General features: G+C 36.8%; 1 protein-coding gene across 4 annotated transcripts in view; it reads right to left on the bottom strand.

The window, feature by feature from the left end:
• The window catches only part of LOC101097701 (UDP-glucuronosyltransferase 3A2), a 59,054-nt gene that overhangs the window by 8,745 nt on the left and 24,704 nt on the right, over nt 1-25,605 (bottom strand). For all 4 annotated transcript variants that reach the window (XM_045038137.1, XM_045038135.1, XM_019811937.3 and 1 more), the window contains exons 3-4: nt 6,149-6,257; nt 90-621 (exon numbers count right to left, since the gene is read on the bottom strand). In XM_045038137.1, coding sequence (XP_044894072.1) covers nt 90-621; nt 6,149-6,257 — 641 coding nt within the window. The remainder of the gene's footprint in view (nt 1-89; nt 622-6,148; nt 6,258-25,605) is intronic.

Below are 25,605 nucleotides of genomic sequence, written 5' to 3'. Positions count from 1 at the left end.
ACTCCCAGTTCCCACTGGCAGGGAAGCCACCAACTCTGCACTGAAGAGCTCTGCATGAAATCGCTATTGAGCACTGAGGTTTTACTTACTTGTGGTACTGGTTTAACAGGTCTGGCCAATAAGCCTCCAACATACACAGTGTTGGGAAGCAGGGGCCTAGCAAATTCAAGGGCAAAGTCAGAGTTAACAAACCACAGCTCTGCTTTCTTTAAAAGATGAGACAAAACTGGCCTGGAGCCTTCCGGGAAATGTTCCTTGATGGTGTTCTCAATGGTAGAATGGATTTGCCTTTGCTTTATGGAGAAATCAAAGAACATCAGAAAATTCCTCACTCTGCCCCAGAAGTCCATGTGGTCAGTGAGCAAGGAACGGAATAATGGAACATAAGACACAGGACTTGGTAGCCCATGGTCCACACTTCCAAATTGGGTAGGAAGAATTGACACAAATGGCTTCCCAAGCTTCTCAGCAATGAGGAAAGAACAGAAGTCAAGTGCTTCAACAAATACCAAGTCAAAGTTCTCATTTTTTAAGAAATCCATGATATCACCTCTCCTTAGCAAACCACTGCATCGAATTCCCAGTTGTTTCATTAATGATACAAAGTTGTCAAATGCTTCCCTGTAAAAACAAAAACAAACAAACAAACAAAAAACTAAAGACAAATATTCATTGGAGGTGTTAATTTCACAATATTTTACCACCCACCCATTTTACCAGTGTCCAATGAATACTCTGTTCTGATCACTCTGCTCCAGGTGTTTCTGCCTCCTGAAATGTTCTCACCTCCTCTCCTCCCCTTTCTCTGGCCAATCCATATGCACCCACTATCAGAGCTAATTCAAGATCCTTCTGCTTTGAAAGCATTCCCTACACTAGCAGATTTTAGAGTTTCATTTCTAGTTGATACATTCTTTTTTTTTTTACTATGAAATTTAATGTCTAATTGGTTTCCATACAACACCCAGTGCTCATCCCAACAGGTGCCCTCCTCAATGCCCATCACCCACTTTCCCTTCCCCTCCACCCCCATCAACCCTCAGTTTATTCTCAATATTTAAGAGTCTCTTATGGTTTTCCTCCTTCCCTCTCTGTAACTCTTTTTTTTCCCCTTCTCCTCCCTCCTGGTCTTCTGTTGAGTTTCTCAGGATCCACATATGAGTGAAAACATATGGTATCTGTCTTTCTCTGCCTGACTTATTTCACTTAGCATAACACTCTCCAATTCCATCCACGTTGCTACAAATGACCAGATTTCATTCTTTCTCATTGCCAATTCATATTCCATTGTATACATAAACCACATCTTCTTTATCCATTCGTCAGTTGATGGACATTTAGGCTCCTTCCATAATCTGGCTATTGTTGAAAGTGCTGCTATAAACAATGGGGTACAAGTACCCCTATGCATCAGCACTCCTGTATCCCTTGGGTAAATTCCCAGCAGTGCTATCTCTGGGTCATAGGGTAGATCTATTTTTAATTTTTTGAGGAACCTCCACACTGTTTTCCAGATCAGCTGCACCAGTTTGCATTCCCACCAACAGTACAAGAGGGTTCCCATTGCTCCACATCCTCTCCAGCATCTATAGTCTCCTGATTTGTTCATTTTAGCCACTCTGACTGGCGTGAGGTGATATCTCAATGTGGTTTTGATTTGTATTTCCCTGATGAGGAGTGACATTGAGCATCGTTTCATGTGACTGTTGGCCATCTGGATGTCTTTTATTTCTGATTTTATTTTTTATTTTTATTTATTTATTTTATTTTTTTACATATCGTTTCTTTCATTTAATATTATATATTAAACATTTTCTATAATTGTTTTAATTTTCTTCTTTATTTTTTAAAATTTACATCCAAATTAGTTAGCATATAGTGAAACAATGATTTCAGGAAGAAATTCCTTAGTGCCCCTTACCCATTTAGCCCACCCCCCCTCCCTCAACCCTTCCAGCAACCCTCAGTTTGTTCTCCATATTTATGAGTCTCTTCTGTTTGGATACTAGCCCTTTATCCAATATGTCATTTGCAAATATCTTTTACCATTCCATCGGTTGCCTTTTAGTTTTGTTGATTGTTTCCTTTGCAGTGCAGAAGCTTTTTATCTTGAATGAGGTCCCAATAGTTCATTTTTTCTTTTAATTCCCTTGCCTTTGGGGATGTGTCAAGTATGAAATTGCTGCGGCTGAGGTCCGAGAGCTTTTTCTTGCTTTCATCTCTAGGGTTTTGATGGTTTCCTGTCTCACATTCAGGTCCTTCATCCATTTTGAATTTATTTTTCTGAATGATATAAGAAAGTGGTCTAGTTTCATTCTTCTGCATGTTGCTGTCCAGATCTCCCAGCACCATTTGTTAAAGAGACTGTCTTTTATCCATTGGATATTCTTTCCTGTTTTGTCAAAGATTAGTTGGCCATACATTTGTGGGTCCAATTCTGGAGTCTCTATTCTATTCCATTGGTTTATGTGTTTGTTTTTGTGCCAATACCATGCTGTCTTAATGATGACAGCTTTGTAGTAGAGACTAAAGTCTGGGATTGTGATGCCTCCTGCTTTGGTTTTCTTTTTCAATGTTATTTTGGCTATTTGGGGTCTTTTGTGGTTCCATACAAACTTTAGGATTGCTTGTTCTAGCTTCGAGAAGAACGCTGGTGCAATTTTGTTTCGGATTGCATTAGATGTGTAGATTGCTTTGGGTAGTGTGGACATTTTAACAATATTTACTCTCCAATCCATGAGAAAGGAATGTTTTTCCATTTCTTTATATCTTCTTCAATTTCCTTCATAAGCTTTCTATAGTTTTCAGCATACAGATCTTTTACATCTTTGGTTAGATTTATCCCTAGGTATTTTATGCTTCTTGGTGCAATTGTGAATGGGATCAGTTTCTTTATTTGTCTTTCTGTTGCTTCATTGTTAGTGTATAAGAATGCAACTGATTTCTGTACATTAATTTTGTATCCTGCGACTTTTCTGAATTCATGTATCAGTTCTAGCAGCTTTTTGGTGGAATCTTTCGGGTTTTCCATGTAGAGTAGCATGTCATCTGTGAAAAATGAAAGTTTGACTTCTTTACCGATTTGGATACTTATTTATTTCGTTTTTTTTTTTTGTCTGATTGCTGATGCCATCACTTCCAACACTATGTTAAACAACAGTGGTGAAAGTAGACATCTCTGTCGTGTTCCTGAGGAAAGTTCTCATTTTTTCCCCATTGAGGATGATATTGGCTATGGGCTTTTCATACATGGCTTTTATGATGCTTAAGTATGTTCCTTCTATCCCGACTTTCTCAAGGGTTTTTATTAAGAAAGGATGCTAAGTTTTGTCAAATGCTTCTTCTGCACTGATTGACAGGATCATACGGTTCTTTTCTTTTCTTTTATTAATGTGATGTATCACACTGATTTATTTGTGAATGTTGAACCCCCCCTGCAGCCCAGGAATGAATCCCACTTGATCATGGTGAATAATTCTTTTTATATGCTGTTGAATTCTATTTGCTAGTATCTTATTGAGAATTTTTGCACCCATATTCATCAGGGATATTGGCTTGTAGTTCTCTTTTTTTGCTGGGTCTCTGTCTGGTTTAGAAATCGAAGTAATGCTGGCATCAAAGAATGAGTCTGGAAGCTTTCCTTCCCTTTCTATTTTTTGGAACAGCTTGAGAAGAATAGGTATTATCTCTGCTTTAAATGTCTGGTAGAACTCCCCTGGGAAGCCATCTGGTCCTGGACTCTTATTTGTTGGGAGATTTTTGATAACTGATTCAATTTCTTCGCTGGTTATGGGTCTGTTCAAATTTTCTAGTTCTTCCTGTTTGAGTTTTGGAAGTGTGTGGGTGTTTAGGAATTTGTCCATTCCTTCCAGGTTGTCCAGTTTGTTGGCATATAGTTTTTCATAGTATTCCCTGATAATTTCTTGTATCTCTGAAGGATTGGTTGCAATAATTCCATTTTCATTCATGATTTTATCTATTTGGGTCCTCTCCCTTTTCTTTTTGAGAAGCCTGGCAAAAGATTTATCAATTTTGTTTATTTTTTCAAACAACCAACTCTTGGTTTCATTGATCTGCTCTACTGTCTTTTTAGATTCTATATTGTTTATTTCTGCTCTGATCTTTATTATTTCTCTTCTTCTGCTGGGTTTGGGGTGTCTTTGCTGTTCTGCTTCTATTTCCTTTAGGTGTGATGCTCTCTTTAACTTTCATTTGTATACTGACTTTTTATCAGTGACTGTCCTGTTTCCTAAGTGAACTGTGGAAATAACTTCATGACATCAATATTCATGATATAGCCCTTTTAGTTGAAATTGAGAATAGCCTGAATTTGATAGATTGCCTCACACAAGGAACTTTCTGATGGCAATATTTGAATTCTAATTCTAAGCTGAACATGAGATTTACGTCTTCCTACCAGAAAAGATTAACATTTAAAACAAACAAAAATAAAAGCCTTTGTGAAGCTAACTACTATCCTTTCCACTTCATACCCAGCTGGAGTTTTCACAAAAGTTCATGCTAAAATTTTACCAATATCTATTAAGACTCTGGTCTATGGCACTGTTCCAGGAACCATTCTGCTTCAATGTTTTTGCATCAGTGTCTGCAAGGAAAATGATCCTTTTTATGCAGCATAGGGACAAATAGATGAGAATGTTCCTGACCAGAGGTTACAGGTACAAGTACTTTGGTGACCCATGGGCCAACCATTTGAATGAAGAACTAAGAGAATCAATGGCCTGGCCAACCTGTAACCTGTACAACACCACACTATGTCAGCCCACTGAAAGAAAGCCCACAGGTGAGAACTCATTGGCAATATGCAGATCTACACCTGGGGGTTAAAATCAACTTCATGTGATAACAGGTGATTAGCTGAAATTATTCTCTATTATATTTTAAGTGATTTTACCCGAACAGTGCTGCTAAATATTGGTGACAAATGTAAAATGTGAAGTACAAATTCCTTAAAAGTAGAACATTAATCATGTCAGAAATTAAGTTAATTAAAAAAAATATAGGAAAGCACTGTGCTTGGTATATTATACCATATGTGACATATATATAAAACCAGCCTTCAGGGCGGCAGGGTGGCTCAGTCGGTTAAGCGTCCGACTTCAGCACAGGTCATGATCTCACGTTCTGTGAGTTCCAGCCCCGCGTCAGGCTCTGTGCTGACAGCTCAGAGCCTGGAGCCTGCTTCGGATTCTGTGTCTCCCTATCTCTCTGCTCCTCCCCTGCTCTCACTGTCTCTCTCTTTCTCAAAAATAAAATAAACATTTAAAAAAAAAACACGGCCTTCAAGGTAATCAGTTTAAGGAAGAAGAGATGAGATACAGAATTTAAAAATGTATCAATAACAAGATAAGATGATATAGACAAAATTTCAAATCAGTACTTTAGATCAGATCTCTTATATATGAGAAAATTTGGAGTCTAGTTTGACTAAGGAAAATGACTTTATAAAAAAGCCATATTTTATGACCACCTACTAGCAAACAGAATTTCTAAGGAAGAAGGGGGATGGACATTAAGCCACTGTATTAAGCAAGGAATGAATTTGTGTCTTCCCCTCTGATGTCAAACATGAAGAACTTTCTATACATTCTAGGTAATGGCAAAGCTCTCAGGTTACTCACTCATTGTGTATCACCAAGATATTTGGTTTCTTAAACGAGTTTAAAAGACACTGGTTTGAGGTATAAGAAATCAATATTTATAAGCATTTTTCTATTCTTGAATTTATGTGAGGAAGTGGGAGGAAAAATAAGTATAATATGGCGACTCCCATTTGCATACCAACAATGAGAAATTAAATTGTCTATCCACCATCTGTGTGGTGGAGAATATGCAAACACTGTAGGTGAAGTGTTGCCAGGAAGATCCAAAAGGAACAATCCCCCTCATATACAGAAATGCATTCCTACTTTCAGTGGAAGAGGCACACTACACAGACTGAATAATTGCGAGTAAAAATTCATCTACTCCATTTATCCTCTGCCCCCTGTCATTGATCTCCCCATCTATCCATTCATCCATTCATCTATCCATTGCTCTTAAACTCACTCCAAGTATCTATGTATCCAACCATTCATTTAAATCGCTAAAACGGTAAGTCTTTCAAGCAGAGAATAAAAGAAATTACCTGCCATGCAAAGTTTCTGTCACAAGGAAATCAAAACATTTCTTGAATTCTTTTTTATGATCTTCAGGTGGAAGCCAACTGATAACTTCATATGATGTTTCACCCTTTTCTTAAAAAAGAGGGTAAAAAATAAAACACCAATAGGAAAATTTTTAATTATGCCATACAACCCAAATTAACATTCGCATGAGGATATCATGGTTTATTTATTCCAATTATTGTAAATATTTTCAAATGTTCCCTTACTGAACTTCTATTTTGTATGGTTTTTTTCTGCTTTCTCATTTCTTCAATCACACAACCTGCCAATATTTATTGATAACCTGTTAATAGGTTTAGACACTTTTATTCATTTTAAAGTACTTCAGGATTCTATTTAAAGTTTTCACATAAAGGTATAACTATTCATCATTTTATAGGTGAGAAAACAGAGATGAAAGGAGTGCCAGATAATTTGTCAGGATTGCACGTATAGTGAATGGCATACCTTATATTTAAATACAGACCTTATTTTATACCCGTTCCCCTGTCATTTATCACTTAGAAAAAGAAATCATTTTCATTAAAATTAAAAGTGAAACATGCAGAGGTTTTTCATTCTGCCAAAAAATACCAATGCCTAAATTAAAAATTTAGTCTTCTAAATTAAAAATTGCAGTTAAAAATTGCAGTCTTCTGCAGCCTTACTTACCATCCTGGCATTTCCCCCATAACTCCTGTGTAATAAAAAGTGTAACACCATTTTTGAAGTTAGACTGCTGACAGCTTTCAAGCTTCATCTCTCCCTTAACCTTCCGTGACATATCCTGAAAAACTTAGAGGAAAGACTCAACATGCCCTCCCTTGTGTGACTAAGATTTTCAAGCCAAGCAGGCCAGACCCACGTTAGGGGGATCCTCACCTCCATCCCACTCAGAAGCTTCCACAATTGGTATTTAGAGACAAAAGTATGGGTTTAGTCTTTACATGGTCTTGATTATGTGTCTCACACAAACCTATTTTCTGTATCAGATTGGATTTTGTTTCTGGATTCCAGCATGAGCTGTGATTGACACTAGGCTAGGTAGAATTCTGTGACTGTGTGTCGCAGTCAGGTATTGCCCCCTTAAGAATGGTCCTCCAGAGTAGAATTGATAGCAATTTACAAGTGCACGGAATGATGTAAAGAAGGGTAGTTACCAAGTGGTATGATGAGATCGATACCTGCAAAAGTAGATGGTGTGCTAGAACCTTAGAAAATGACTTTTCTGCTGCTGCTGATTATCTTGTAGCTAGAGGAAAATCTTGATTAACACAGTAATAGAGAAAAAGACTGATGACATGCCCATGGAGTTATTTCAAGGAGTTAGTTCGAATTAATTTCACATGTCTCAAAATTATCCATGGGGAGACCCCTAACTTTGATGATACTAATGGGGATATTCTGAAGAAGAAGCTTATACACACACACACACACATATATATATATATATATATATATATATATATAGGCAGGTTATAACAGATACTTCCCCAAAATACATATAATAACAACCAAAAGAAAGAGGAAAGAGAGGAGATGGGCAGGGTGGGAGAGTCAGGAAAGAAAACAGAGTTCTGTTTTGATACGTGTGGGAATCTAACATTACTTTTAAAAATTTACAACTGATAAAGGGCACAAGTTGCTTTTGTACCTCTCTGTCAGAACTTCCAAATGAATTTTAACATTGGATGAGATGAAACAATGACAAAGATTAGTGATATTAGTGTTCTTAATCAATACTGGGGCAAAAATAACAGATATAATGATTATATTTTCTATATTTATGTAGATATTCCTGTATTACTAGGAGTCAAAAATATTAGATACAAGACAAATTTCCATGCCCTGTCTTAACTACTGGGATAAAATATCCCATAGTCATAGCAACCATCTTTTACATCATCTACTAATAGTTATTGTTGTCTTATGTAACATGTCATAAATTAAAATAATATTAGAGTTCTGGCACTTATAGTCAGCTTCACAAAAAAGGACGTGTTTGGATCTATCCAACATATTAACCTTTAAATACAACCCAATACATATTGAAACAGTGGCTTTAAGGATGAAATCCCATTATAAAAGATCTATTAAGCAAAGGAGTGATTATCTACACTGCTTTTCCATTTAATAGCTTAATTTAGATTCATTCATAAACCTGAAAAGAATTTATGATACCTTGCAGAACATTACTATAACATTATTGCAGTGATGCATCATATTAAGCCTGCTCCCCATCTCCAATATTACTGAAATTGCTGACTCTATCTAAGTAGTAATAGATACTTTGCAAGCATAGATTTGTTAGTATGTTCTGATCCTATTTCAACAAGATCTCAGCTGCAGTTTCTCTTCTCCTTCATCTTTGAAGGATACAAATCACTTGTACTGACTTCTCATGGACTACCTCAACAGCCTTGCTCATAAGCTTTGCTGGCAAGATCTTAACCACATTCACCTTTCTCCAGGAGCACGTGTATGACACTATATTGTGGACAATTTTTGTAGAGATTCATCGAACACACTCATTCAAGACACAAAAATTCACATAGAGGCTCACAAAGAGGGATGTGCCGCTGCCTTACACAAAGCAGAAGCTACAGCACCTCAGGTATTCCTAAGAAGAATTATTTGTTCAGTGGAGGACTTTCCATCCCTGACACTGTCAAGAAAGTACTCCTGTGGTCCACTTTGAGCACATATGTATAAAAAGCTTTCCTGGACACACATTCAAACAGAAACTGGTGAAAATTCTCTTTTATATACACACACACACATATTCAACATCATATATATATATATAATTTTGTAAAAAAAATAAAAAAGGTCAAAAGATAGTAGGAAAATTTCTGGGAAGATGGTAGAGCAACAGGAATCTGCCTCCCCTAATTAAATAAAAATTGAACTAGAAGACTCGGGCTAGAGTATCTATTTTGAAGAGTTGCAGTAACTTCTAGGGCAGGTTTTCAATGTAAATTGCAGATAATTTTACTCAATTTCAGTTATTTCAGCTTTTATCACAGTAGCAACTATCCATCCCCTGTCCCCATCACATGGCAAGCACCTATACATGTGTTCACAAAGCAGCATGCACAGAGGTTTCAAGAACCAGAGTGGACAAAAACAAAAAAAACAAAAACAAAAAAAACAAAATCTAAATATCACGTATCTGGGTTCTGATTGCTGCTTGCTGCTCTAATCACAGAAGTGCAGACAAAGAAGTAGGCAGCAAAGTCTTTGCTATCCCTACACCTATTGTTGCAACCATCTCCCCCCTCTGGCTGAATGGACTTCAAGGGATCTTAAAAGGCTGATGATCTTTTTTTCTCCCTCATTTTTCTGTTTTTCCCTTATGCGAGACAGATATTAAAGGCTAGAACATTGGAAAACAACTACATAAACCAGGAACATTAGAAGAAAGTGTCCACTTATGACCAGGAAAAGGTCCAGAAAATACCTGAGGACATTGAAATCTACATCTTATATTTATCTTTTCCACAACAGCAGGATAAAACAATCAAAAAAATTAATAAACAAAACGAATAACAAAAATCTGCAGACCCTGGGGAAGGGAGGAAAGTCTCATCTCCAGATTCAACACATGGTTAGATTCAAATATTCAGTCTTCTACAAAAATCACAAGACACACCAAGAAGCTGAAAACGAAAGCCTATTCAGAGGAAAATAATAAATCAACAGAAACTGTTCTTGAGAAAAACCTGATGGTAGATATACCAGACAATGACTTTAAAATCACTGCCTTAAAGATTCTCAGAGAACTAAAGCAAGATGTGGGGGAGGTAGAGGAAAAAAAATGTGTGCAAAATAAAAATGTCAATAAAGGGATAGAAAATCAAAAAAGAAGCTAAAAATGAATTCTAGAAATGAAAAATACAACTAATGTGACGAAAATTTCACTAGAGGCATTCAAAGGCAGATTTGAGGCAAAAGAAATTAACAGTGAACCTAAAGAGAAGATAATGGAAATGATAGAGGCTGGAGAGCAGTAAAGTTAAGACTGAAAACAAGACAACATAGCTTAAGGATCCAACATATGCACTGTGGATGCTCAGAAGGAGAAGAAAGAAAGAAAGGGATAGAGAGAATATTTCAGCTATGATCTCCCAAATCTCCCAAATTGGATGAAAGATGTGAATATAAACATCCAAGCTCATCAACTCCAAGAAAAATGAGCTCAGACACATAGTCGAGACATATTATAATCAAATTTAGAAAGATAAAAAGAGAATATTAAAAGCAGCAAGAAAAAAGTGACTCATCGCATACAAGTGATTGTCAATGAGATTATCAATAGATTTCTAATCAGAAACTTTAGAGACCAGAAGTCAGCAGGCCAATACATTCAAAGTGGCAAAATAAAAGAATGGCCAAAAAAAAATTCTATATCTGGCAACACTGTCCCTCAAAAGTGAGGGGAAAATCAAAACATTCCCAAATAAACAAAACCTAAGGAAACTTGCTACTACTAGGCCCACACTGAGAGAAATGCTCAAGGGAGTCCTCCAGGGAAAAAACAAAAGGACACCAGATACTAACTCAAAGGTGAATGAAAAATAAATATTTTAATAAAGGTAACTGCATAGAAAAATATAAACTTAGTATTATAGCAACAGTTTCTAACTACTTTTGGTTTCTACATGATTAAAGAAACTAGTCCGTTTTTTAAAACAAATCATTGATTTAAAAACAAGTATTACTTAAACTTTGTAACACCAATCAAGTTTTCTATATAATTTAATGTACTAATTCATTTAAATTAATGAAAGTTTATGTCTGGGGGCACACATGTACAAAAAGATATTTTTGTGATGTCAACAACCCAAGAGGGTGACCATGAACAACACATTACAGGAGCAGAATTTTTGAATGTTATTAAACTTGAACTTCTATAAATTATAATGAATGACACAGATTTAGCAGGTTAAATGAAATCCCCAAGATAACACACGCAAAAAAATAGCTATAGAATATACACAAAAGGAAATGACAAAGGGATTTAAAATTTTCACAACAAAGAATCAACTAAACACAAAAGAAACAGTAATACAGAAAGTGAGGAACAAAAAAGCTGCAAGGCATATAGAAAACAAATAGAAAAATGACAGAAGTCTCTCCTCATCAGTAAGTACTTCAAATGGACATGCATGAAACTCCCATATCAAAAGACAGACTTTGGGTAAAAACACATGATCCAATTGTAATAGCATTGTTTGGTGACAGATGGTAGCTACACGTGTGGTGAGCATAGCATAACATATACATACATATGCAGTTGGCAAATCACTATGTCAGACATCTGAAACTAGTGTCACATTGTGTATCAACTATACTTCAATAAAAAATAATAGAGGAGCCAAGATGATGGAACAACATGGAAGATTTTTGTGGGTCTCTCGTCTATGAAATACAGCCAGACCAACACTAAACCATCTTACACACCTAGAGAACTGATTGGAAGATTAACACAACAATCTGCACAACCTGAACCACAGAATTCAGCAGGTACATGACACAAAGAGCTGAACTTGGAGAGCAAGAAGCCCCAAAAAGTAGGGAACCCCTTTTGCAGGCAGAGAGAGGATGGAGACTGGGACGGAAGGGAGAATACAGGAAAAACACCCCTCTCCAAAAGCAGCTGGAGAGAAAGTGGAAAATTGGAAACAACCCCAGGGACTAAACTAAAAAGGGAGAAAGGAGAAAGGAAAGGGTTTAAATTCCATTAAGACTGTAAACAAGGGGAGCACAAAGTCTGCAACTCCACAGCTTGATACCTGGCGGTGCTCTGGTGGGAAGGGTGAATCCCCAGGAACAGAGTGATGTCCAGGAGGTTCTTGGGCCACATGAGGAAAAGCAGTTCCACTGCTAAAAGGACATTTGGTAGAAACTGTTGAGGCCACCTGGTCCCAGCAGACCCCAGAAAACGGCCACATTGGCTGGTGCTGGAACAAGGTTGTTAAGGGTGAAGCCTGGTGCCTGAAGTGCATTGTGATTTTACATAATCCCTGAAACACTGCTGCTACACTATCTCGAGAACTTTTTCTGAGGCAGGATGGCACCTGGCCACAGTCTTGGGGCACAGGCAGCTGCAGGGTCCAGCAAGTATTCCTGGGTGCAGCTGACATTCGGCCATTGTGAGGTGAGACCCTCCTGTAGAGGGGTGGAATGGGTCAAAGCCAAGGTCTTTCACAAGTAAGGGGCCAGGGAAAACAGTTGCATCTGAGATAAAACTCTGGAGAGAGATACTGCCTGAGGCTTGGTCATGGACAGTAAAGAAGCAGGCAGTGGACCAAAGCCGAAGACAGAGGATGGGTGCACGATTGCTGACTGGGGAGAACAGAATTCCAATACTAGAGACTGGGTAATGGGGTGACACCATTTTCACTGCTCCCACGCATGTGCATATGCACCTACGAGCGCCACAACACTCCACCCCAGTAGGCTAGCAGCACCATTTATTGGAAAATGAGGCCATTACACTAAGCCCCGCCCAACTGGGCCAACTTTGCTCTTGAAGAACACAAGTCTCACCGCCTGCTTAGTGTGTGGACTATAAAGTGCTTCATAGTCTGACTTCTAGCAGAAAACAAAGTAATTTCAGTCCTATTTCAGTCTGTTAGCACGGCCATCTATTCAATTTTCTTTCCTTTTTTTCTCTTTTTCACTTCTTTTCTTTTTCTTGAATACAGAAAGAAAAAATTCATTTTTAATTTTTATTAAACACATTTTTGTTTAACTTTTTTTACTATATATTTTACTTTTGTGTAAATTTTTTCAAATTCTATTTTACTTCCATCACTTTATTTTACTCTACTTCAGTGTATTCACTTTATCAAATTTTCAAATGATTTCCTTTTTTCTTATTCTTTTTTCTCTTATTCATTTCTTTTCTTTCTCTTGAATACAGAAAGAGAAAAAATTCATTTTATTTTCAATCTCTATTAAAAATATTTTTCTTTAATTTTTTCACTATACTTTTTACTTTTATGTAAATTTTTTCATTCTATTTTACTCCCAACATTTCATTTTAGTCTACTTCAGTGTATTCAATTTTTCAATTTCTCAAACTATTTCCTTTTTTTCTCCCCCACCGTTTTTCTCTAATCTATCAAGCCACTTTCAACACCCAGACCAAACACACCTAGGATCTAGTATCATTTATTCGATTTTTGTGTGTGTGTGTTTTTCAATTTTTTAATTTTAATATTTCTTTAATATTAAATTTTTTAATTTCAATTTTCTGCCTCATTACTTCCTTTTCTCCCTTCAAAATGACGCAATGAAGGAATTCACCCCAAAAGAAAGAGCACAAAGAAACGATAGCCAGGGATTTAACCAACACAGACACAAGCAAGATGTCTGAACCAGAATTTATAATCACCATAATAAGAATACTAGCTGGAGTCAAAAATAGATTAGAATCCCTTTCTGCAGAGATAAAAGAAGTAAAAAATAGCCAGAATGAAATTAAAAATGCTATAAATGAGCTGCAAACACGGATGGATGCAGCAGCACCAAGGATGGATGAGGCAGAACAGAGAATCAGTGATACAGAGAACAAACTTATAGAGAATAATGAAGCAGAAAAAAAAGAGGGAAATTAAGACAAAAGAGCACGATTTAAGAATTAGAGAAATCAGTGACTCATTAAAAAGGAACAACATCAGAATCATAGGGGTCCCAGAGGAGGAAGAGAGAGAAAAAGGGGTAGAAGGATTATGTGAGCAAATAATAGCAGGAAACTTTCCTAACTTGGAGAAAGACACAGACATCAAAATCCAGGAAGCACAGAGGACTCTCATTAGATTCAACAAAAACCGACCATCAGTAAGGCATATCGTAGTCAAATTCGCAAAATACTCAAGCAAGGAGAGAATCATGAAAGCAGCAAGGGAAAAAAAAGTCCCTAACCTACAAGGGAAGACAGATCAGGTTTGCAGCAGACCTACCCACAGAAACTTGGCAGGCCAGAAAGGAGTGGTGGGGTATATTCAGTGTGCTGAATCAGAAACATGCAGCCAAGAATTCTTTATCCAGCAAGGCTGTCATTCAAAATAGAAGGAGAGATAAAAAACTTTCCCAGACAAACAAAAATTAAAGGAGTTTGTGACCACTAAACCACCCTGCAAGAAATTTTAAGTGGGACACACTGAGGGGGAGAAAAGATGAAAATACATACACACACACACACACACACACACACACACACACAGAGCAGCAAAAGATTAGAAAGGACCAGAGAACACCACCAGAAACTCCAATTTTACAAGCATCATAATGGCAATAAATTCATACTTTCAGTACTCACTCTAAACGTCAATGGACTCAATGCTCCAATCAAAAGACATAGTGTAACAGAATGGATAAGAAAACAAGACCCATCTATATGCTGTATACTAGAGACCCACTTTAGACCTAAAGACACCTACAGATTGAAAATAAGGGGATGGAGAAGCAGCTATCATGCTAATGGTCAGCAAAAGAAAGCTGGAGTAGCCATACTTTTATCAGACAATCTAGACTTTAAAATAAAGACTGTATCAAGAGATGGCAGAAGGGCATTATATCATAATCAAGGGGTCTATCCATCAAGAAGACCTAACAATTGTAAACATTTATGCGCCAAATGTGGCAGCACCCAAATATATAAATCAATTAATCACAAACATAAAGAAACTCATCAATAGTAATACCATAATAGTAGGAGACTTCAACGCCCCACTCACAGCAATGGACAAATCATCTAATCAAAAAATCAACAAGGAAACAATGCCTTTGAATGACACCCTGGACTAGATGGACTTCACAGATATATTCAGGACATTTCATCCTAAAGCAGAGGAATATACATTCTTCTCCAGTGCACATGGAACATTCTCCAGAATAGACCACATACTGGGACACAAATCAGCCCTAAGTAAATACAAAAAGATCAACATCGTACCATGCATATTTTCAGACCACAATGCTATGAAACTCGAAATCAACCACAACAAAAAATTTGGAAAAGTAACAAATACTTGGAAACTGAAGAACATGCTACTGAAGAATGAATAGGCTAACCATGAAGTTAAAGAGGAAATTGAAAAGTATATGGAAGCCAATTAAAATGATAACACCACAACCCCAAACCTCTGGGATGCAGCAAAGGCAGTCATAAGAGGAAAGTATATAGCAATCCAGGCCTTCCTAAAGAAGGAAGAAAGATCTCAGATACACAACCTAACCTTACACCTTAAAGAGCTGGAAAAAGAACAACAAATAAAACCCCAAACCAGAAGAAGACAGGAAATAATAAAGATTAGAGCAGAAATTAATGCTATCCAAACCAAAAAAACAGTAGGACAGATCAGTGAAACCAGAAGCTGGTTCTTTGAAAGAATTAACAAACTTGATAAACCACCAGCCAGTTTGATCAAAAAGAAAAAGGAAAGGACTCAAATAAATAAAATCAAGAATGAAAGAGGAGAGATCACAACCAACACAACAGAAATAAAAACAACAATAAGAGAATATTAAGAGCAATTATATGCCAATAAAATGGGCAATGTGGAAGAAATGGACAAATTCCTAGAAACATATACACTATCAAAACTGAAACAGAAAGAAATAGAAAATTTGAACAGACACATAACCAGTAAGGAAATCGAATTAGTATTCAAAAATCTGCCAAAAAACAAGAGTCCAGGGCTGGGTGGCTTTCCAGGGGAATTCTACCAAACATTTAAGGAAGAGTTAACACTTATTCTCTTGAAGCTGCTCCAAAATATAAAAAAGGAAGGAAAACTTCCAAACTCTTTTTATGAAGCCAGTATTACCTTGATTCCAAAACCAGACAGAGACCCCACTAAAAAGGAGAAATATAAACCAATTTCCCTGATGAACATGGATGCAAAAATCCTCAACGAGATATTAGCCAACCGGATCCAACAATACATTAAAAAAATTTTCACCACAACCAAGTGGGATTTATACCTGGGATGCAGGGCTGGTTCAATATCCACAAAACAATTAACGTGATTCATCACATCAATAAAAGAAAGGACAAGAACCATATGATCCTCTCAATAGATGCAGAGAAAGCATTTGACAAAATACAGCATCCTTTCTTGATAAAAACCCTCAAGACATTAGGGATAGAAGGAGCATACCTCGAGATCATAAAAGCCATATATGAACGACCCAATGCTAATGTCATCCTCAATGGGGAAAAGCTGAGACCTTTCCCCCTAAGGTCAGGAGCAAGACAGGGATGTCCACGCTCACAACTGTTATTCAACATACTATTGGAAGTCTGAGCCTCTGCAATCAGACAACACAAAGAAATAAAAGGCATCCAAATCGGCCGGGAGGAGGTCAAACTTTCACTCTTCACAGATGACATGATACTCTATCTGGAAAACCTAAAATATTTCACTAAAAAACTGCTAGAATTGACTCATGAATTCAGCAAAGTTGCAGGATATAAAACCAACACACAGAAATCGGTTGCATTCCTGTACACCAACAATGAAGTGACAGAAATAGAAATCAAGGAATCGATCCCATTTACAATTGCACAAAAAACCATAAAATACCTAGGAATAAATCTAACCAAAGAGGTGAAAAATCTATACACTGAAAACTATAGAAAGCTTCTGAAAGAAATTGAAGAAGACACACACACACACACACACACACACACAAACAAAAACAAAACAAACAAACAAACAAAAAAAAACAGAAAAAGATTCCATGCTCCTGGATAGGAAGAACAAATATTGTTAAAATGTTGACACTACCCAAAACAATCTACATATTTAATGCAATCCCTATCAAAGTAACACCAGTATTCTTCACAGAGCTAGAACAAATAATCCTAAAATTTGTATGGAACCAGAAAAGACCCCGAGTAGCCAAAGCAATCTTGAAAACGAAAACCAAAGCAGGAGGCATCACAATCCCAGACTCCAAGCTATACTACAAAGCTGTAATCATCAAGACTGTATGGTACTGGCACAAAAACAGACACTCCTATCAATGGAACAGAATAGAGAACCCAGAAATGGACCCACAAATGTATGGCCAACTAATCTCTGACAAAGCAGAAAAGAATATCTAATGGAATAAAGACAGTCTCTTCAGTAAGTGGTGCTGGGAAAACTGGATGGTGACATGCAGAAGAATAAACCTGGACCACTTTCTTACACCATACACAAAAATAAACTCAAAATGGATGAAAGACCTCAATGTAAGACAGGAAGCCATCAAAACCCTCGAGGAGAAAGCAGACAAAAACCTCCTTGATCTTGCCCGCAGCAACTTCTTACTCAACACATCTCCAGAGGAAAGGGAAACAAAAGCAAAAATGAACTACTGGGACCTCATCAAAATAAAAAGTTTCTGCACAGCAAAGGAAACAATCAGCAAAACTAAAAGGCAACCGACAGAATGGGAGAAGATATTTGCAAATGACATATCAGATAAAGGGTGAGTATCCAAAACCTATAAAGAACTTATCAAACTCCACACCCAGAAAACAAATAATCCAGTGAAGAAATGGGCAAAAGAACATGAATAGACACTTCTTCAAAGAAGACATCCAGATGGCCATCCAACACATAAAAAATGCTCAACTTCACTCATTATCAGGGAAATACAAATCAAAACCACAATGAGATACCACCTTACACCTGTCAAAATGGCTAACATTAACAACTCAGACAACAACAGATGTTGGCAAAGATGCAGAGAAAGAGAATCTCTTTTGCATTGTTGGTGGGAATACAAACTGGTGCAGCCACTCTGGAAAACAGTATGGAGGGTCCTAAAAAAATTAAAAATAGAACTACCCTACGACCCGCAATTGCACTACTAGGTATTTATCCAAGGGATAAAGGTGTGCTGTTTTGAAGGGACACATGCATCCCCATGTTTATAGCAGCACTATCAACAATAGTCAAAGTATGGAAAGAGCCCAAATATCCATCAATGGATGAATGGATAAAGAAAATGTGATATATATATATATATATATATATATATATATATATATATATACCCAAATATCCATTGATGGATATTTGGGCTCTTTCCATATATACACACACACACATATATACACACACACACACACACATATATATATATATACACACACACACACACACACATATATATATACACACAATGGAGTATTTCTCAGCAATCAGAAAGAATGAAATCTTTTCATTTGCAACTATGTGGATGGAACTAGAGGGTATTATGCTAAGTGAAATTAGTCAGTCAGAGAAAGACAAAATCATATGACTTCACTCATATGAGGACTTTAAGAGACAAAACAGATGAACATAAAGGAAGGGAAACAAAAATAATATAAAAACAGGGAGGGGGCAAAACATAAGAGACTCATAAATATGGAGAATAAACTGAGAGTTACTGGAGGGCTTGTGGGAGGGGGGATGGGCTAAATGGGTAAGGGGCACTAAGGAATCTACTCCCGAAATCACTGTTGCACTATATGCTAACTAATTTGGATGTAAATTTTAAAAAATTAAAAATAAAATTAAAATAATAATAACAATAATTAAAAAATTAAAAATTAAATGGGATTAACAATGGGGAGATGAAGATGTGAGTTGTATGGGAACTTTCTGTACCATCTTTGCAATTTTTATTTAAATACAAAATCATTCCAAAATGAAGAAATTATTTTTAAAAATAAATACAAAAATTAAAAGGCCACAAACACACACACAAGGAAAAACATGATCCAACTATAAACTGTCTACAAGAGACTTTAGGTCCAATGATACAGGTACACAGAAAAAGATATTCCATACAAATAATAATCAAAGAAAGCAGATGAGCAAATATCAATCACAATAGAACATAAATCAAAAAATATTACAAGACAAAGAAAGATATTATATATCAATAAAAGATTCACTACAGCAAGAAGATAAAACTATTATAAACACATGTCATCTAATGAGAAACCACAAAATACCTAAAGCAAAAGCTGGCAAAATGGAGGGAGAAACAGATGGTTCCATAATAATCATTGGAGATTTCATACTCCACTCTCAATAATGGACAGAAAAACCAGAAACAAGATCAGTAAGGAAATAGAAGACTTGCACACAAGACTTGCACACATTGATCCACTAGATGTAACAGACATATACAGAACACTCTACCTAACAGTAACAGCATACTCATTCCTCTTAAAGGTAACTGAGACATTTTCCAGCAGAGACCATATGTTCAGTCACAAATAAGTCTCAATAGATTTTAAAACATAATTACCCCAGGATATCTGACCACAACAGGATGGAGGTAGAAATCAACAACAGAAGGAAAACTGGAAAATTTATCAATTATGGTAATTAAACAACATATTTTATATAAGCAATGTGTCAAATAGAAATCACAACAGAAATCAGAAAATACTTAGACAAAAATAAATTTGAAAATACAGCATACCAAAACTTATGGTTTGCAACAAAATTAGTACTCAGAAGAAAATTTACAGCTATGTTAACAAAGAAAGTTATCACATCAATAACCTATTCTGCCACCATAAGATATTGGGAAAGAAAGTGTATTAAATATAAAACAGAAGGTAGAATTAATAAAGATTAGGGGAGAAACTATTAATTTTGGAAATAAGAAAAAAACAAGAAGGAATCAATGGAACCAGAGCCAATTCGTTGAAATAATGAATAAAATTTACAGACAAGGAAGACACAAATTACTACAATCAGAATGAAATCTTGCCACTTGCAAGCACATGGATGAAGCTAGAGTGTATTATGCTAGGTGAAATAAGACAGTCAGAGAAAGACAAATATTGTATGATTTCACTCATATGTGGTATTTAAGAAGCAAAACAGATGAACATAAGGGAAGGGAAAGAAAAAGAAAATAAGATAAAAACAAAGAAGCAAACCATAAGAGACTCGTAACTATGGAGAAGAAACTGAGGGTTGCAGGAGGGGGAGGTGGGAGGAGAGCTAAATGGGCAAAGGGCATTAAGGAGGCACTTGTGATAAGCACTGGGTGTTAATATGTAACTGATGAATCACAGAATTCTGCTCTTAAAACCAATACTACACTATATGTTAACTAACCTGAATTTAAATAAAGTATTAGAAGAAAAAAAAATAAATGAAAGAAGTAACACCACTAATGACCACACAGAAATAAAAAGGACTATAAATGAATTCTATGAACTGCAGATGCTAAAAATTTAGACAACATTATATGGACAACTTCCTGGAAAGATATAAACTACCAAAGTTAACTGAAAGAAGAAAAAGACATTCTAAATAAACCTATAAAGAAGAATGGTTGTTTTATTTGGGTTAAGTACTCAGAATCTCCTGTGAAATGGATATTCAAAATATAAAAGAAGATTGCACATGTGTCTCTACACACTAAAGACACAATACACAGCCTTAAAGAAGACTGTCCTTATCCTTTAGATTTTCAGACATTACTGATCATGACCAAAGCACTAATTCACTTTTCTAAATGCACAAAGCTGGTCTTTTTTTTTTTTTAAGTTTATTTATTTTGAGAGAGAGAGAAAAAAAAAAACAAGTGGAGAAGGGGCAGAGAGAGAGGGTGACAGAGGATACTTACCTACAGGAAATATCCCAATGAGGGGCTCAAACTCACAAACCATGAGATCATGACCTGAGCCGAAGTCAGATGCCTAACCAACTGAACCATATAGTTAGCCTTTTAAACAAGACATTCAGTGATATTTTCAACTCTCTCATCAGTCTTAGGCAGCAAGGCTCATGAAATACCATAATGACTTACTTAAACATGTTCAAATTGAAATACATGAGACATGGCATGTTCTGGCCATCAGTCAAACAAGAAGGGAAATGCCCATTCCAGTCCCACTGCTGACCGCCATAAAAGCCCAAAGCTATCCTCGTTTTCCTGCTCTCTCAATGTACTTTTGGACCACCTTGGGAGTTGCTTTACTCTCCCCTGAAAGTGTCATCATACTAATAATAAACCATTTTATAGCCTCTTGGTATATATGTAAGGCCATATGTCTTAACACCCAAACATAACTTTGGGGCGGGGAGAGACATGCTGACTCTCAGATTGGCTGAAACAATTTAGGAAGAAACAATACTAATTTTACCCAAACTCTTCCAGAAAACTGAAAAAGGAACACAACCCAATTCATTCTGAGATAAGAATTTCACTGATAGCAATCGAAGAAAGAAAAAAAAAACTCAAGAAAATCACAGAACGATGATCCTCATGGACAGAGATATAAAATATTAAACCAAAATTCAAACAAACAAAATATAAAATATATAAAAGAAAAATACAGGGGTGCCTGGGTGGCTCATTCAGTTATGTGTCTGACTTCGGCTCAGGTCATGATCTCACAGCTTGTGAGTTCCAGCTGTGCGTCAGGCTCTGAGCTGTCAGCACTGGAGCCTGCTTCAGATTCTGTGTCTCCCTCTCTCTGTGTCCCTCCCCTGCTTGCCTCTCTCTCTCTCTCTCTCTCTCTGTGTGTATTTATATATAAAATATATTTTGACCAAATAGAATTCGATCCCAGACTACAAGCTTAACTTAACATTTGAAAATCTATTACTGACATTCATCATTTTAACAGAATAAATTAAAAAATCATATTCATACTAATACATGTAGCAAAAGTATAAAATTACACTTCATCAAAGTAAAAATTGTGCTCTACAAAAAGCACTCCTGAGACAATGAAAAGATAAGTCACGAACTGGGAAAGAATATTTGCAGGGCTTATATCTGGTATTTTACCAGATATATATATATATATATATATATATATATATATATATATATATATCCAAAATATATATCCAAGATATACATATATCCAAAATATATATCAAGAGCACTGAAGACTCAATAATAACAAAACAAATGAACCAATGTAAAAATGGGTGAAATTTGACAAACACTTCACCAGTGAAGATATATAGTTGACAAATAAACACATGAAGAAAGCCTTAGCATCATTACTAACAAAGGAAATGCGTGTAAACACCGCAATGAAATACAACTAAATACCTACACAAGGGAGGATAAAAGTAAAAAGGCTAACCAAGTACTGACAAGGGTGTGGTGTACATGAAACTTGCAGTCACTTCTGGTGAGATGCAGGATGTTACAGCAATTTTGGAAACCAGTTTGGCCATTTCTTAAAAACTTAAACAGCACCTAACCTATGGTTCAGTCACTGCTCTCCTACCAGTTAATTCAGAGAAAAGACAGTACTTGTTCATACATAGGCATGCACGCAAATCTACACAGCAGGTGTATTAACAATAGCTCAAAACTGGAGACAACACGAATGCCCAGCAACAGCAACTAAATAAACGCATTGTGTTAGCACACACATAGAACATTATTCAGCAAGAAAATGGAATGAACTACTCATACACACACTACGAATGCATCCAAAAATATTTATGCTGAGTACAATAAACTAAAATATAACACTAGATAATTATGATTCCACTGATATAAAATCTACATGATGTAATCTAACACATAGGGACATATTAGGGATTGACTGGCAATGGGAATAGAAAGGTGGGAGGCCCCAGAGGGGAGATTGCAAAAGGGCATTAGAAATCTTCTGGTGGGGGAACAAATATATTTGTCATCTTGATTATGTTGATGGTTTCATAGGTACATGTACAAATATATCAAATAATATATTTTAAATATATCCAGTTTATTATATGCCAATATTACTTCAATAGAATGATTTAAATAATGAATATAAGCAACTTCAGTCTGTGGCTACAAGAAAGTGATAGGGCCATATGGAAATTCTTCCTTTAAACAACTAAAGAAAACCAGACCAAATATATGCTAAAATGGTTTTTAAAAAATTTTTTTTTCGACATTTATTTATTTTTGGGACAGAGAGAGACAGAGCATGAACGGGGGAGGGGCAGAGAGAGAGGGAGACACAGAAACGGAAACAGGCTCCAGGCTCTGAGCCATCAGCCCAGAGCCCGACGCGGGGCTCGAACTCACGGACCGCGAGATCGGGACCTGGCTGAAGTCGGACGCTTAACCGACTGCGCCACCCAGGCGCCCCTAAAATGGTTTTTTAGACGTTAGACACCAGGTGGCACAGGACATTCATGGATGGCTTGAGGAAGCTTCCAAGATACATCTCATGGAGGAGGCACCCACACCTGGCCTGGCCATCTCCCTGAGTGCAGCACAGCAGATTAGGGGAAGGACATGGCAGCTGGTATTCACAGGCCAGAATACCAGAAAACCAAAAGAGAGCTGTAGGGAAAGTTTGGGGTTGGAGTGTTCCTAAGAACAGTTCAATTCAAACGTGAGGAAACTACCCAAGGCACAATAAAGAATGAAATAGAACAATACTCAGAGGTTTACAGAGCCTATTTTCAAGCCACTACTCAGGGCCTTGAGAGTTAATGAAGATCTAAAGGAAGTTCCCCAATCAACTAGATGAAGGTGCATTTTTACCTAACTCCTATAACTTTCTCTCTGTTGGTTCTGAAATTCAGAGGGAAAGGTGGGTGTGTTTTGTTAAACTCTATAAACCCTTGAAATGAGAAATTGACCCCACCTTGATAACAGCAGACTAAGATCCTGGGTTTTTTAGCTCCCAGGGGTAAGGTGAGCACTATTAGATAGATAAAGGGAGAAGACCTTCAGTCCATTCAAAAGTCTGAATTCCAAGACAGAGCTTCCTTGCATTAGCAATTGACATGTTCTTCTACCTCCTTACCCAAAGAAAGCAGAACCTAACTGGTTGAAAGGGATGGAATTATCTGGTCATGGCAATGTCCCTCCAGGCAGAAGTTCTCATGAGTGCAAGAAAGTCCCTCAGAATCAATGATGTAACTGCACAGTCCCCCCAGAAAAAAAGAAGAACTGTCATGTGGAGAATGTCTATGTGGTGGATAGAAAGGTATAGCAAGCTCACTTAGGAAAAGGAAAATCCTGTGTAGGCTGGCATCTTACACTTGTGACTTCAGTTATTGATCAGAACAACCCCCATGTAAGCATTAGAAATGGTTTCTACTTCAGTATTTCTGAAGTCATTTATTTAGTAAAGTTGTAAATGAAAACTCTATAAGGAAGTTATCCAAACAAGTAGTTAACACACGTTCAAAAGTTTCAATACTGAATATTGAATCAGGTCAACAAAAATAATCCAATCCAATCACGTGTTTCCTTATTTGCAGACCTCTGCAAAGGTACTGCTGTAGTGAAAAATAAATAATCCATTTCAAAACCTCCAGAATTTCCAGTAAATGGTAAATATTGCAAGAAACTCTGGACTCTTAAAACTTGGAACCAAGAATAAAACTAAGGGAACCCATGAGTCCCCTGAATTGTTGGTAGTTCTGAGTGTGGGTCTGTTTGTTAAAGAGGTAGAGGGTCTAAAGCTTTTAGCAGTTCCTCATTCCCAGAAACCACCAAAATGAAATGATCATGTGTTGCAACTACCATGGTTGGCAGTCAAGGCAAATACACAATCAGACTGACAAGGCAGATACAAAGGGACATATATGGAAAAGATATTCAGTGAACAATATAGAACCCAGCCTAAAAGGTGATCACACAATAACAGTCTTAAGTTCATCTTCAGAATTCCATACTTGCTCAGACTTGATTTTCATTAAAAAATGCTTAATTTTGGGGGCGCCTGGGTGGCGCAGTCGGCTAAGCGTCCGACTTCAGCCAGGTCACGATCTCGCGGTCCGTGAGTTCGAGCCCCGCGTCGGGCTCTGGGCTGATGGCTCGGAGCCTGGAGCCTGTTTCCGATTCTGTGTCTCCCTCTCTCTCTGCCCCTCCCCCGTTCATGCTCTGTCTCTCTCTGTCCCAAAAATAAATAAACGTTGAAATTAAAAAAAAAAAATGCTTAATTTTGGATTTTTTTAAGCTAAAGCTGTAGCAATTCCGAATGAGAAAATCAGAGCTTTAAGTTCCAGATCCACCCAACTCTATTATTAAATTGCTGTGTGAACTTGAACAAATCTTTGCAGTTCTCTGGGCCTCTGCGTCCTTGTCTGTCAACGGAATCGTTGACAAGATAGATGAGCTTCATCTTAGCTAAAATTCTTTGCATTCAGTGACTCATGAACTTGTGACATCACTATGCACAACTCATAGGCAGCCAGTAACTTCTCATGAATACAGGATCATCTCACTGATAGATTTTGATCCTAAGACATGAATAAAAGACATCCTTTTAAAAGCTTTCTTAAATTTCGGGCCTCAGAACAGGGTTAGAAAGTAACCTATGAAACAGAAAAAGCAGCTGTCCTTACATAATAGAAGCTATAAATTTGGCTGAAGATATCTGTTCAAACAAATTAAAACCATACCACAGAGTAGTAGTTATCAAACTGATCAATAAATA

The sequence above is a fragment of the Felis catus genome, chromosome A1 (genome assembly GCF_018350175.1).
Source record: "Felis catus isolate Fca126 chromosome A1, F.catus_Fca126_mat1.0, whole genome shotgun sequence".
NCBI classification, from domain to species: domain Eukaryota; kingdom Metazoa; phylum Chordata; class Mammalia; order Carnivora; family Felidae; genus Felis; species Felis catus.
This window is presented reverse-complemented; position numbering and strand designations above follow the sequence as displayed.